Source organism: Corvus brachyrhynchos, unplaced genomic scaffold, assembly GCF_000691975.1.
Source record: "Corvus brachyrhynchos isolate BGI_N302 unplaced genomic scaffold, ASM69197v1 scaffold466, whole genome shotgun sequence".
Lineage (NCBI taxonomy): Eukaryota > Metazoa > Chordata > Aves > Passeriformes > Corvidae > Corvus > Corvus brachyrhynchos.
The window spans coordinates 2,339,763-2,354,013 of NW_008238635.1; the positions used below are offsets into that span (position 1 = coordinate 2,339,763).

The 14,251-nt window shown below is 47.4% G+C and overlaps 1 protein-coding gene across 1 annotated transcript in view; it reads left to right on the forward strand.

Annotated features, from left to right (window-relative positions):
- Window positions 1-14,251, forward strand: part of XPR1 (xenotropic and polytropic retrovirus receptor 1) — a 103,606-nt gene that overhangs the window by 74,654 nt on the left and 14,701 nt on the right. The window contains exons 7-10 of the mRNA XM_008636114.2: window positions 1,237-1,424; window positions 1,651-1,830; window positions 6,040-6,205; window positions 7,902-8,093. Of these exons, the coding sequence (XP_008634336.1) occupies window positions 1,237-1,424; window positions 1,651-1,830; window positions 6,040-6,205; window positions 7,902-8,093 (726 nt within the window). The remainder of the gene's footprint in view (window positions 1-1,236; window positions 1,425-1,650; window positions 1,831-6,039; window positions 6,206-7,901; window positions 8,094-14,251) is intronic.

Consider the following 14,251-nt stretch of genomic DNA (forward strand, 5'->3'; position numbering starts at 1 on the left):
TGAGAGTTAGGCTACCACTGAACTTGTCACCAGGGATATTTTCACTTCTCAGTCAGTGTTTTTGGGGCTACTCTGCCCTGTTTGGAGTTTTGACCAGATGGCCCACTGTGGTTCCTTCCAGCTGTACCCATTTTGTGATTTCCCTTAGTTTTCAGGTAAAAATTTGAAAATCTGCTTTTACAATTCCACACTTGAGACTCATTTCTTTCAGCTTCTTTGGGGGTGTGTCATTTCTGTCCAAAAGCTGACTCTGTTTTGCCTAAATCCAAGAGTCTAAGCTTTAAATTCAAAGCAACAGTTCTGGAGCCATTGTTCCTTGCACAGCTTTTTCTCCATACGTTATGTGGTATAAAGTATAGATGCTGAACACATGAAATTCCCTATGGATTTGCTTTCTCTGAAAAAAAAGTTTGAAAAACTGGAGTCTGTAATTTAGGCAGGTCTGTGGGAATAAATTCTCAGCTTCAGTTCTGTAAAGTGCACGTTCTTTCTTTTATCCCTCTTAAAAAGCATGCGGGTGAGAAACTCTCAATGAACCTAAAATTGAGGGTTGAATAACTGTATTTTCTCATAAAGCCTGTGTCTAGTGACCAGGGGAGACAGCCCTTTGCAAAGAGGTTTATGCTGGAGAAAGCTGGTGCTGTACGAGGCTGTTCATCGTTTGAATTGAAGCACTTTTGTTTCCAAAGCCCCGAAGCCTGAACAAAGGAAGCAACAGGCTTTCCAGCGCTGCTGCCCTGTGCTGGAGTTTCTCCTTGGGTGGGGCTGGGTGTTGTATGGCTGGCTATGAATATGTATTGCATTGCAATTGTACTGAGTTGGGTGATTAGGTGGGTTTAGCATTGTTTTAAACGCTGTAAATGGTTCCTTTTGGTTTTGTGGGGAAGCTGAAGCGTTTGTGTATCTGTCTGTTGGGATTTCATCTCTATTAAACCAGAATATTTAAGTGTCTCTAGTCAGATTTATGCTGGCGCTGTCCCTTGTGCCTGTAGTGTGAGGCAGGGACGCTGCTAATGACTTGATTACAGCAGCTGGAAAGGGAATTTTCCCCAGAATACTCCTAAATCCTCTGACAGGCTAGGCAAAAAGTCCTCCACTCGCTGGAATAGGCAGTTGTGTACATGTGTGCCCCGTTTTCTCAGGGTACATCCAACCATCCGAGAACCAGGATAAAGCCTAGCTCTGTGACACGGCCTCTGCTATCCCTAAAGTCCTTCCTGTTTCTGTCCTTGCCAGGTGTGGCTTTTATAGATGGACCAAATGTGTGGCCACTGGTGAGAATCTATCGAGGTGGCTTTCTCCTGATAGAATTCCTCTTTCTCCTGGGTATCAACACGTACGGCTGGAGACAGGCTGGAGTCAACCACGTCCTCATCTTCGAACTCAATCCCCGCAGCAACTTGTCCCATCAACATCTCTTTGAGGTGAGCAGGAGGGATCGGAGGAGTGGCTGAGCCGTGCTGCAGATCAGCAGGAGAAATCCTGCGCTGTTTCCTGGCAAGGACTCCTAATACAATTAGAAGAGGAAGTTGCTGAAGTCTGATTAGATTACAGGATTGAGCACTGCTCTCCCTTTTCTTCTAATGAGAATACATTGTTGGTTTTGGGGCTGTGTTTTCATTAGGTGTCTGTGTGGTTTTTTTCCTGCAGATTGCTGGTTTCCTGGGCGTTTTGTGGTGCCTGAGCCTGCTGGCATGTATATATGGTAAATTCACCTACATCCCTATGCAGGTGAACCCACTCATCTTGTACGGCTTCATGTTGCTTTTTCTCATCAACCCTACCAAAACCTTATATTACAAGTCCCGTTTCTGGCTGCTCAAACTATTGGTAAGCGTCAAACCTGCTTTAAATAAATAACTTTTTTTTAATGCTGTGGCTGAGCAGTAGCTGTGAAGTGTATACAAGTGTCACTAACCCACAGGAAGGGGATGCTGGGGGATGCTTATACCACTGTGATTTTTAGAGCAGACCTGATCAGGTGTTGACTGGAGATAGTTTTTGAGGATGGGTTTGCAGAAGCATATTCTGCTTCCTGTACCAGTTGACTTGTTAACCTTCCTACAGACAGCTGCTTACAAACTTTTGCATGTCTGGAAACCCTTGAGTATCCTTGCTTGTTTATTCCTTAACCCAATGGAACAGTTTGATTAGAGGTGCAGTGCTCTAAGGTGAGGCTGCATGGGTGCTCCGCAGCCCAGACTGGGGTAGTGCCAACGCTGAGAGGGTTCACTGACAGAGGGAGAACCTTTGAAAAAGTTACTGCTTATAAAATTATGTTCATGGGTGGGGCTTTTTTCCCAACAAATCTGTTTGTGCTCTTAAACAAACTCATTATTTGAGACCGAGCTCTTTATTTTCCTGTAAGATAAGTCTGGTAAATTCAATGTAAATATGTGTGCTGCTCCAGTGTCCCAGTTATAGGTGGGAGCTCTGAAAGAACACTTTTCAGACTTGCTGGGTGACTCATGAGTTTCTTCCCAAATGGCTGTTTCACATGTTCATCCCCACCCTGTGCACCCTTTTAAATTGGCTTTAATCAAGTCGGTTCCCCTGGTACCTTATCCTTGCTGGCAGTGCTCTGAGAGCTTTGGGCAGAAGAGGGTTTGGCTGGCTGGTTTTCTTCATAGAATTATTTTAATGCCAATTTAAAGAACTAACTTCATCTGGAACACGGCAAAGATGAGACACAGCATCATGCTTTGAGGAGGTGAGTGCAGGTATACACACAGTGCATTAACCTCTGTGTGCTCACCTCAGTTATTTGATTTGCTGGCTTGCTGCAATTCCAGCTTCTTCCTTTGTGCCTTCCAGCACTCAGCCATCCCTCACAGAGGTACCTTTAGTCCCAAGCCTCATTAGCCTGACTGCTGTCCCCTGGTGTGAGGGGAAGCACTGGATGTGCTTTAACCACATAAGCAATATCTGTGCTAATTTACCTTAATATCTTGCCTGGGTGAGATTCTCCATCTCCATAGAGCTGTTAGGCTGTTTGCAGCTCCTGCCCTGTCTCAGTGATCTCCAGACTACCCTGCAGTCTGAGACAGAGTTGTAGGATCACGGAATGGCCTGAGTTGGAAGGGATCTTAAAGATCATTGAGTTCCAACCCCCCTGCCACAGGCAGGGGCACCTTCCACAATCCCAGGTTGCTTTGAGCCCCATCCAGCCTGGCCTTGGACACTTCCAAGGATGGGGCAGCCACAGCTTCTCTGGGCACCCTGTGCCAGGACCTCACCACCCTCACAGGGAAGAATTTCTTCCCAGTATCTAATCTACACCTACTCTCCATCAGTTTTAAGCTGTTCCCCCTTGTCACTAAGTGCCCTTGTAAACAGTCTCTCTCCATCAAACCAGAATCATGGAATACCTGGAGGTGGAAGGGACCCATAAGGTTCACTGAGTACCTTGAGTGTGCAGAGGCCAATTTGTGCCAAGGTCTCCTAGGGGAAAAAAGCTTCATCAAAATGCAAGATCTCCTTAATGGTGGGAAATGACATGGTACTCGTGTGCATTATGTGGAAGGAGGAAGGGGAAAGAAGAGGCCAGACCACATAAAAGAGCACCTTTTACTGTGTGTACTTGACCAGCTGGGTGTATTTTATTCCTCCATGCAGCAGCCAGCAGCTCTCTGGGTGAAAGGAGGTTTAAATAGTACAAGTCTTAGAACTGTGCTGCTCACACAAAATTATGTTTGGTGAGCATTTTTCTTCACATGCTTCGTATGTTTCATTTCCAGCCAAAACAAAATCTGACATATCAGGTGTAGCAGAGCATTACTGGCACCTCCAGGTTTTCTGGAACCAAATCAGTGGCCTACTTGAGTGTGCTGCAGCATTTCCTCATGGGTCTGGGAGGCTTCCTGCCTGCACCTGTGATCAACATCAACTGCTTGTTGAGGGTGGGATCTCTTGTGCTAATCCCTGAGGGATGGCGATTTACATCAGAATTGATCTTCCTCTGAGTGAAAAAAGTTATTTAGCCTGTAGTAAAGTCTAATTCCCCTGAGAGGCTCTTCTTTCTTGCCTGTGTGCTTAGGTGAGCATTCTTTGTGCCTTTGCTGCCAGATGAGAAGCCCCTGAGTGCCCTTGTGAGGGCTGGGGAGAGCAGCTCGCCGGGAGGAATCAGATCTGAGCACAGGGAATGGCCCAGTGTCGCCGTGCCCATGCTCTCTGCAGGAGCTGGGTGGCCACAAGTGCAGGGAGCCTGTCTGTGAGAGGTGAAAAGCTAGTGAGTGTTCAGCTCAGCTCAGATATCTGGCATCTCAGCACCTATTAAAAGTGCAGGGATCAGCACCAGGAAGTCTGTGCTCAGGTTGTGGAATTGTTGAGAGAGAATTGCAACTGGTTGTTGAAACTGAGGTGCAACTCCAGCTTTGGTATTCCCTGCCTTTGTCCTTGCCTGGGGGATGTTGCAGATGCTTCTCGGCCGGGAAGTGAGGAGGTGGCTGTGGTACCTCCACCACCAGCAGCTCCTGGGATCTGGGCTGCAGCCCCAGCTGTGCCTGAGCAGCAGCCAGAAGCCACAGTGCCTGGCACATGGCACTGGGAGGGGTCAGATGGCAGCTCGGGTTCTGGAGGACAGGTGACTCGGTTGCCAGTGCCAGATATGTCCTGGATCTATCTGTTCACTCCTCCTCAGCTGTAACCTTTAGGTGGAAAACTTTTACTCTCTTATTAGTTTTATGCTGTCACCTGGTAGTGCTGAAGTACCTCTCCCTAAACTAAATAACAACAAGAATATTATTATTTCTTCTTTTCTTTTTTTTTTTTTCGGGGAGATCTCTCTGTAAAGCTATTTTCACATTGCAGTTGCTTAGCTAGTTTTGTTCGGGGACAAAACAATGGTCTGTGATGAACCAGATAAAGATAGTATCAGGGAGTGTTGGGAAAAGGGAGGAAAGATAAGGGAAGGCTGGCATGGTCTTTGACCTCTGCAGAAGCTGTTGTGCAGCTGGGCACCCTTGAAGACAGTCCTCCCTAAAGGCTGGCCCTGTTTGACCCTTGGGAATAGGTGCCATCCAGCATGAGCACGGAGCCTTCTGGGTCAAGATCCACATCTGCTTTATCCCACTAGCTCTCAGTCCCCTGTTTGAAAGTTTAGGAGCAGAGCCTTAAGTCTGCATTACAGGCTGATGGGAACGTGTCAGTCCTTTCCTGGGTGTCTGGAGCTGTGCACCCTTCAGGGTAGTAAGGAGAGCAGTATAAAAGATCAGTGTTAGCCTGTGCTTTCATTAATTTAAAGGCTCATAAATCCCAGAATGACCGGATGGCGCTGGTGCCGTCTCTGTGAGAAATTGGCCATTAGTAACTATAACTAACCGGGTAGGGAGAGGGGTAATCAAAGGTAATGGAGCAGAAAACTGTCTGCTTTGGAAGCAGCAAAACTGCTGTTCAGGCTTAGAGGGAAAGTGGACTGGGATTGAGGTGGAGTCCAATTGACAGGCAATAGGATTTTCTCTGCCCTTTCTTTAACCCTTTTCCTGCTTGGAGGCATTGGCAGACCCAGTAACAATCCTCACTTTCTCAACTTCTAACACCAAAAAACAACTCGTGAGTTAAGGAAACCAAGGCATGACCAGACTAATGGCTGTGCTGAAGGTCTAAATCCAGCTGACATTAAGTGTGAGGGGGAAGGTAAGTGTGGAAGATGTCAATAGACACGATGTAAGTGCCTGAAGGAAAGTGCTGATCAAAGTGAGGGCAAGGAGAGAAATGGAGCTGTGTAGACCTCTTAAATGGAGCCTGGGAGTTTCTGGGAAAGAGCTTGGTTTGAGGAAACTGGGCTGTTCTGCCAATAAAAAACAAAAGGCTGGGGGTGCCCAGGAATAGATGCATGCAGGAGGAGGAAAGCAGGCGTGTCCTTTGTACTAATAGTGAGGAGACAGTTATCCTTTTTTGTCAGCAGGAGCAAAGGGTCAGCAATAAGTCTTCAAGCGTTTCTATTATTTCCATATTTGTTCAGTTCTGTGATGTCCGTCCACTGCATTTGGATGCCTTTGACACAGCCATGAATTATTCCTGCTCTGTTTTTCCTGACAGTTTCGAGTGTTCACTGCTCCCTTCCACAAGGTAGGCTTCGCAGATTTCTGGCTGGCTGATCAGCTCAACAGCCTGGTCGTGATACTTATGGATTTGGAATACATGATCTGCTTCTACAGCTTTGAGGTCCAGTGGGAGGACAATGCTGGACTTCTGGCAGATACAGGTAGAGTAACACCAATGACCCCTGTGATGTGGTCAAAATGACCTGAAAAGCACTGAGCCAGGCTACTTCCTATTTGTCTGTTTTAAGAGGGTTATTAATGGTACAGGAAACTAAAATAATTGGCATTTCTTGTAAACATGGCATTAGGGAGATTCTCCCCTTTCTTCCTTCCATCCAGAGAAATGGAATTTCACATCAGTGTTCATTTCCTAATCCAGTCATTCGGCCCGACGTGTGTATCCATCAAAGAATTTAGACACAGCGCTCCTGATTGGAAAGAGAAATCCATTTTCCTGGCATTGTTGCTTTATTTCACAGTAGCTTAACCATGTATTTGCCTTTAGCCTCTTCCTGTTGCTCATCATGAGAGTCCTGAGCTTGTTAAGCACAGTTTTCTGTGCTGTAGCCTGGTTCTTACGGGCTCCATCGCAGTACCCTGAAGCAAGAGAGGATGGAGAAGCTCCTTAGTGCCACCTCTTATTCACTTTGAGTTGATGCTGTGCTGCCAGGGTTGTCCATGCTCTGTCTTCTCTTCTTGTATAGCCAGAAGGGGCACAGAGCTGGAATGTGAATTTTGACTTTGGCCTTCCTGGTGGCAAAACATTACCTGTCTCCTCACGGGTGGGGCTGTTGACTTTCTGTTTTAAGCAGTGACTGCTGGCAAATCGTATTGTCTGATGGCTTTGACACTTGCTGAGAGAATTTGCTGTATGCTTCAATAAGCATCAGTGTTCACTTTGTTCTTCCAATCTGTCTGATATTTCCCTTCATTTTAAAAGACAGTGTTGCGAGTAGCTAAATATTTACTTATTAAAAATAAAATTAAAATACATAAAGCAACTGTGTGCATAACAGTTTGTCCTCTTCCAATCTGAGCAGTGGAATGATCACACAGTGTTTTGGGATAATTATCAGCTAATAACGTGTCTCCCTTAGCGTGAATAAGAAACAAATGAATGGTAGGCAGGGGGGTGTTTGGTTTAGATGTGCTGAGTCAGACAGCAGAAGAATATGGAGATCTTGGGGGGTTCTAGGAAAAGCTGAGGGATTCCTGGCTATTACCTCAATGAAAAGAAGGCTTTCAAACATGGAGGGGGGGGACACAATGGCATGGTGGTGCAGTTGCTTCTCATCCCAGTTTTTGACACCAGACTGTGCCTTGGCTTCGTTTTTTAAAAAACAAAGCGAGAAATGCCAAGCCCAGTCCCATACTGAAGTACGTTTTTTCCTATTACAATGCACAAGAAAACCAGGTCAAGGACATCTTGGGCAAAGTAGCCTTTTAGAGCTGTCCTGCAGAGTTTCTAAGTGCTCTCCCATTTATGCACAAAAATCCAATGTTGAAGGCCTTTTGTAATTCCATCCTTAATTTGATTATTCACAGTACTGCCAGCAGCACTGAGCACGTTTAAAAATAGATGATTTCTAATCCTGCATGTTAGTTATACTGGCAGGACTGAGGGAGTTAGAGGGTGATCTGTCTGGATGTTTTATTGATGTGGTGTCACCTGAATACCTCCAAGACGGAATATTGTGCTTCAGGGTACTTTGAGTTTCTTGCTGTTTGTGTGCCTCCGTACCCGGTGTTGATGGGGAATTGCTGCCATAAAGTGATATTGCAGACAAGAAGACACTAGAAGTTCTTAAACTTACTAACTCTCTGTCTGAACAGCTTTAACTCCTGTTTTTCTTGCAGATAATCAGATTTGTAACAGCTACTCCTACGGAGTGAGAGCGGTTGTCCAGTGCATCCCTGCTTGGTTGCGATTCATCCAGTGCCTGCGCCGTTACCGTGATAACAAACGGGCCTTTCATCTGGTTAACGCTGGAAAATATTCCACCACCTTCTTCGTGGTGACATTTGCAGCCCTCTACAGCACTCACAAAGGTATTGGCGATTTTGGAGAATCCTTTGCAGCTCCTGGGATTTGCTTTTTGCGTGAGAGAAAGCTCAGAATCTGGCATCCCACTGAAGCGTGAGCTGCTCGTGTTTTGGCACCTGTGAAACATCTCTGGGGAAGGGCAGGGGCCTTCCCAGCTTGTAAAGAGTGCCTTAAGATCTTATTTTAGGTGTTTTTCACATCCCTGGTCTGCTTAGAATTGCACTTAGGGAGCGTGGGAGGGAATTTTTAGGTTTCTCTTTTGAAAGGAGCAAACTGAAATACCTGTCAGGTTTTGCTGTGAAGGGAGGTGAATGGGAGGGAGATGTATGAGGAAAGGGATAGCACAGGAAATACTTCGTTAGCATTCATGAATATTTAACCTGGATCGTCTAAATAATCAGTCCATCATTCCTAAGTGTGGAGGCATGTGCACAGTGCCAGGAAAAAAATGCTCTCTTTGATTTTCCTGTGTGATTCTATCCATGTTTTTTCTGCAGCTGGTAAGGAGTTGTTTCCAATCCATTTAACTGCAGATTGAGCTCTGATCCCTGAAGTTCCTCATCTCCCTGGAAACGACAATTACTCGATTCTACTCTTGTTCTGAAGGAAAAAGCTTTTAGTTTCTGCACTTCAGGCAGTCACCCTGCCTTTCATTGTTCTGAAGCCCTAAAAGCTGTATTCTTTCATTTGAGAATATCTCCCTTCTATATATCCAGAAATTAGCAACCGCACACAGTCGTGAGCAATTACTTACCCTGGAATATTCCTGTGGTGAGGCAGGAGAAGTGTTGAAGGCATGATTCTAGTTAACATGCTGGGTTTTTCGGAGGGGTGGCAGGGTTGTTAGAAGCCTTCCCGTGACCAAGAAATGTCTGTGTTGACGTAGCTGGGCCTGGAGTCACACTGATGATGTTCATCAGGCCTCGCATTTTAATGTCAGGGAGGGGCAGTGGCCCGAGCTGGCTGAAGGCTGGGAACTGGGCTCTGTCTCCAGGGGTACACAGAGAGCTGGTGTGGGAGCATCCTCCAGGAGCATCCCCTCGCGTCTCCCCCTCGCTGCCGTGTCCCCAGAGCCCGTTCCCTTTTAACTGGCTCACTCAGTGGCGTTCTGCAGCCCTGCAGTCCAGTTAGTCACCCCTGCCAGAGCTGGGATGAGACACGGATGGATTGCCTGGCTTCCTAGTCACTGCTTGTATCTTCTGTAGCCAGAGCTGCTCTGGGGAGGCTGACTAATGCTTCTGCCTCCCTCGGGGGACACACTGCCAGAGCCTTCAGTTGGGGTAGGGCTGGAACCAAGAGGAAAACCAGCCTCTGTCAAAATGTCCTGTTGAAGAGTTTGACCTCTTTCCACTGCCCTTGAAGTTTCTCGTCTGTGCCAGCGTTGCTACTACCCCTGTTCTGGTCGCTGCCACACATAACTGGTGTCCCCTTTCCCAGCCTGGCAGGGAGTGGGCTGTAATGAGGTGTTTATGAGCCTTGTCCCAAGTGCTGTGAGATGTTCCTGACTCCCAGCTTTTGTCTGTCCGGTTTTGTCAGTGGTAGTCAATGGCATGTAGCTGTCGGTGTCGTACAAAAAAAATTTGGAAGCTTTGTGGCCTTTGGAAATTACATGTTAGCACAGATTTGTAAATGTCACTGTGCTGGGCTTTTCAGAGGGCTGCCTAAAGCCCTTGGCATGTCCCCTCAGCCCTGTAAGCCTGTTCTCATCCTGCCATAAATGCACTTTCTAGTGTGCTGTACCTGTTAAGGAGCCAATTTTATTGAAGTGCTTTACGTAGATCCCCAGTTTGTCTGGAACTTGGAATCAGATGGTTTATCATGCAAGTTGTTATAATGCTACTGTTGAAAATGGATGTGCTGCTTGCCCACACCTCTGTGTCTGCCCAAGGATAGCAAACACCCATCTCTTACCTACTGAACATCTGTTGGGGGAGCTGTGTGCTCTTCAGAAAGCGCTGCCCAAAACTGGTGTCAAATTGGTGAGGATCCTTGCTCCTCAGACCTGCTCTAAATTTCAGTAACAGACCTATTAATTGCTGTGGTATCAGGAGTTTTATTTAAACAGTCCCCCATGCCTGTGCTTGCAAGCCTATGACTTACACCTCTGGAATGACAGCTTTTGGCTGCCAGGAGAAGAGGGTAATCCATGGCCTTTCCTTGGGAGGTCAGGTAATGGACACCAGTGCCTGTTCTCCACTTGGGAGACCTGGGGACGTCACAGCCCTCTGAGGAGTCTCATCTTCCTCCCTTCATTTGAACACTGGACAATTTGTAGCTGCTCTGCAGGTTTTAGCTTGTGCCTGCCAGCAGTGTGAAGACAGACTGTGTGGCTGGGAGGGTTTGCTGGTGTGGAAAGCAGCTAATTCATACACAGTGCACTGACAGCTCTCTGTGTTTTCCTGTGCTTGCTGCTGGAAAACAACTTGAACTAAACAAATATACAAATGCCACTTTATTATGTTTAAGTGATGTTTCTGTTCTACTCTTGCGTGGTATTCCCTACTCCAAACCTCCAGCAGTGAAGGTTCCCCCCAAGCAGCACCATGTATACTGTGGGGTCTTGACAAATGTCTGTTTCCCCAAAATATCCCTGTCTAATAATTCATACTGCTCAGGCAGTGCATAATTCCGATTCTTTCTTCCCTCAGAGCAGCCATTTCTTTACTTTCCTTCCCTTGGATTTAGATGCAGGGTGCAATTTTCTCTGCTAATTGCAGTTTGAATGTCAGACTGCTAAGATAGCAAAGTGAATTCTGTTCGATTTTTGCTCTGAAACTTGCAATCCTGTTGCTCTGGGACCAGACCAGTTTTACAGGGGTGGCTCCAAGGTGTCATCTTGATATTCAGCTATCACTGGGATTAGTGAAGCAGAAGGGAGAGGAGCTATCCCAGAACATAAGACTGGAGCAAGCAGTGGTGGTGTAGACAAGTGCTGACTCCAGCACGGCTCACAAACACAGCCACGTTTCAGGGGCGACAGCAACAACACGAGGACAACTGTTGCTGAGCTCCCCGAGGAGGAATTCTCAGTATTTTTATATCTCCCAAAGGAATGGGAAGCAAAGGCTGTGTTCTGTAAATATGGTGCTGCGGGGTGTGTTTGCCCAGGCAAATAAGGCATGGCTGTAACTCGAAGCTACCTGGCAACTGGGGTGCCACCGGTCCCTGCCTGCTCTGTCCCCTCTTTCCCACCCTTGCTTTGCACTAAGGAGCTTGGTGCTGGCATTAAGCTCCCTGCCAGTGCTGAGTAGCTTCCCCCAGAGCCAGCCAACAGAGTAATACATTGCCTTATTTAATCCCTACGGAAACCTGCGTGCTGCTGGGGAAGCAGATGATTAAGCCCGAGCCTGCGGCGGAATATTCACCCCGAGAGCGGCGTTGTTTCGACACGCAGCTGCTTTCTGCTGTGCTTTCACTCTGCCAAAAGCAGATGTGCTTTGCTTGACAAATGCACCAGTAAAGCAGCTCCCACTTCAGCCCGGCTTATCACAGCATTTGTACAATCACAGAGTGGTTTGGGTTGGAAGGGACCTTAAAGATCATGGAGTTCCAACCCCCTGCCATGGCCAGGGATACTTTACACTGTCCCAGGTCACTCCAAGCCCCATCCAGCCTGGCATTGGACACTTCCAGGGATGTGTTCCACAACTTCTCTGGGCCTCACCAACCTCACAGGGAAGAATTTCTTCATAACATCTAATCTAACCCTGTCCTCTGTCAGTTTGTAGCCATTCCCCCTTGTCCTGTCACTGCAGGCCCTTGTCCAAAGTCCCTCTCCAGCTCTCTTGGAGCCCCTTTAGGCACTGGGAGGGGCTCTAAGGCTTCACAAGAGCCATCTGGTCACCTCTCCAGGCTGAGCACTGCCAGCTCTCTCAGTCTGTCTCCATAGCAGAGGTGCTTCATCCCTCTGAGCATCTTCATGTCCTCCTCTGGATCCACTCCCAGCAGGTCCATGTCCTACTTTCACTGAGGGGATCCCAGAGAGGGAAATCCACGGGCATCCTCCCTGTGTAAATTGTACTTGCATTAAGGAGAGCACACTGACATACCTGGAATAGCCAGCTTTGGTTTCACTCCTCACTCAGGCTGTGTAAGATAGGGTTGTTATATTCAGGTCTTCAGTTCTTCTAAGAAACAGTTGTGTTGTGCCACTCAAGGAGTGCTGGTCACTCACTAAACTTTAGTCATGATTTATGCTCCAGCTTTATTCCTTGTAAAATGAGACATCATGGTTTTGCTGCTGACAGTTTTTCCTCACCTTGATGCCTCTTGCTCACATGGTGTCATTGGAAATACCTGGCTCACACAAAATACAGATTTGGCTTCTGTGCCTGAAGAACTGAGATTCTTGAGTTCCTCTCTTTCATAATTCTCTTGTTTTGTGGGATTTGCTGGTTCAGCGTGACCATTTTTTGTTTGCCTTGCTATTGGGTTAAAATCGGCTGTGTGGGATTGTATCCTTTAACTGAAAGGCTGGATGGTTTATGGACATGGTCAGTTTGGTTCCCACACCTCGTTCAATGAAATCCTTGTGGTCTGAGTAGTATCCTGCTATTCATTAACCTCTGAAGTATTCCAAAGTTAATCCGTGTGGCCTGGAAACTGGAGTAAGCATCTCCTCTTCCATCCTGCTCCCACGGTTTTTCCAGGTGCTCCAAATGAGCCTGCTGAACCCCAATTGTCATTGGCTTGGGGTGCCCTGGAGGGCCCTAGCTCGGTCTAAGATAGTGGAACTGCCATGCACTTTCTCATTAAACAGCCCAGGAAATTGGCAGTAATTAAAAATACAGAAGTTAACTAAACAGGACTGTCTCTGAAGAGCAGCGCTTCTGTCCGTGCTCTCACCATCACCTCAGAAACAGCCTTCTCTGCAGTGATGTCTAGTTTATGATTTTTAAAGGCAGCCCTAAGAGAAAAGGGCCAAGGAATAGAGATGTGGAGTGCCGAGGCGGGAGCCATCCTGCGATTAGTGGCTTTTGCAGGAAGGTGTTGGACCATCCCTCATTGATAGAGAGGTTCAGCCAGGTCTGACCAAGGAAGATGAATGGGAAATGTGTGCTGCTTTTGGGAAATGCCACGGAAGATTCCCAGCTCTCGTACCTGCTGCCCACTCCTCATTAATCTCGATGTCTTGAGCCGCTCCCAGCGGTGACCGCGCGTCACGCTGGAACAGATCACTGCTGCTGCCACGCTCCGTCCCCATGCAGGGCCCTGAGGAGGGCTCTGACTTCCAGGGGAAGGATGGTGATGCACAGCAGGATGGGGGACAGGCTGGGTGACATCCAGCTGTGCCACTGGGGGCCACAGGAGGCACCTGGCTGCACCTGCCTGCACCTGAGCTCTGCGGGTGGTGGGTTGTGTCACTTAGCCCTTGTCATTCCTGTGTTAGAAGCTGCAGGTTGCAGCCCCCGTGGTGTGAGACTGCTGGTAGGTGGGACAATAAAGCACTGTGATCCTACATGCCTACAGCAGGAGACAGTGAGGTGATGTGAGAACTGGGACTAAAATGACATCAGCACAACGGTGTGTAGTCCTCCAGCTGAGGTAGATAATTTCATTTTTAGGGGGTGGGACAGGGCAAAGTAAGTGAACATGTAGAATTTTTGTAAGCATGAAACTTTAAAAAAAAAATCACAGAAGAATGAAGCAAGTAGCATTTGTGAGATCCTGTTCCCTCACTTCTGTGTTGGTACAAGACCTCCCCTGTCTCACCCTCTTCCTCAGCACTGAAAGAGCTGTCAGCATTTGATTTAGGTGTCACAAGAGCCTTACAGAGTGCTTGGATTGACCTCTTGAAGTAAAACAAACTTTGTAATGGGATTAACTGGCTTCTTTCTTAATACTTGCCGTTTTCACACGGCTTCCCCTAGCACAGCACGCTGGCAACTCCACCAGGATGATTATTCGGAGCCAAAACATGCACCGTCTGTCACATTGCTGTGAGCTAGGATGAATTTTTGTCTGAAACCCTGTCATCCCATGCCCAGGAGGCCTCCAGTAATGAGTTGTGTTCATTAGGCAGTCTTTCTGATCCTTTCCATCAGAGCAGCGGCAGTGTCATTAGTGAGCAACTGGGAGGCATTGCCGTGGGCAAACATTTCCATCCTGGCCTCTGACCTCCTCCCGGCTTTGACGTGGGGCTCTGTGGCACCCTGGTTTCTCC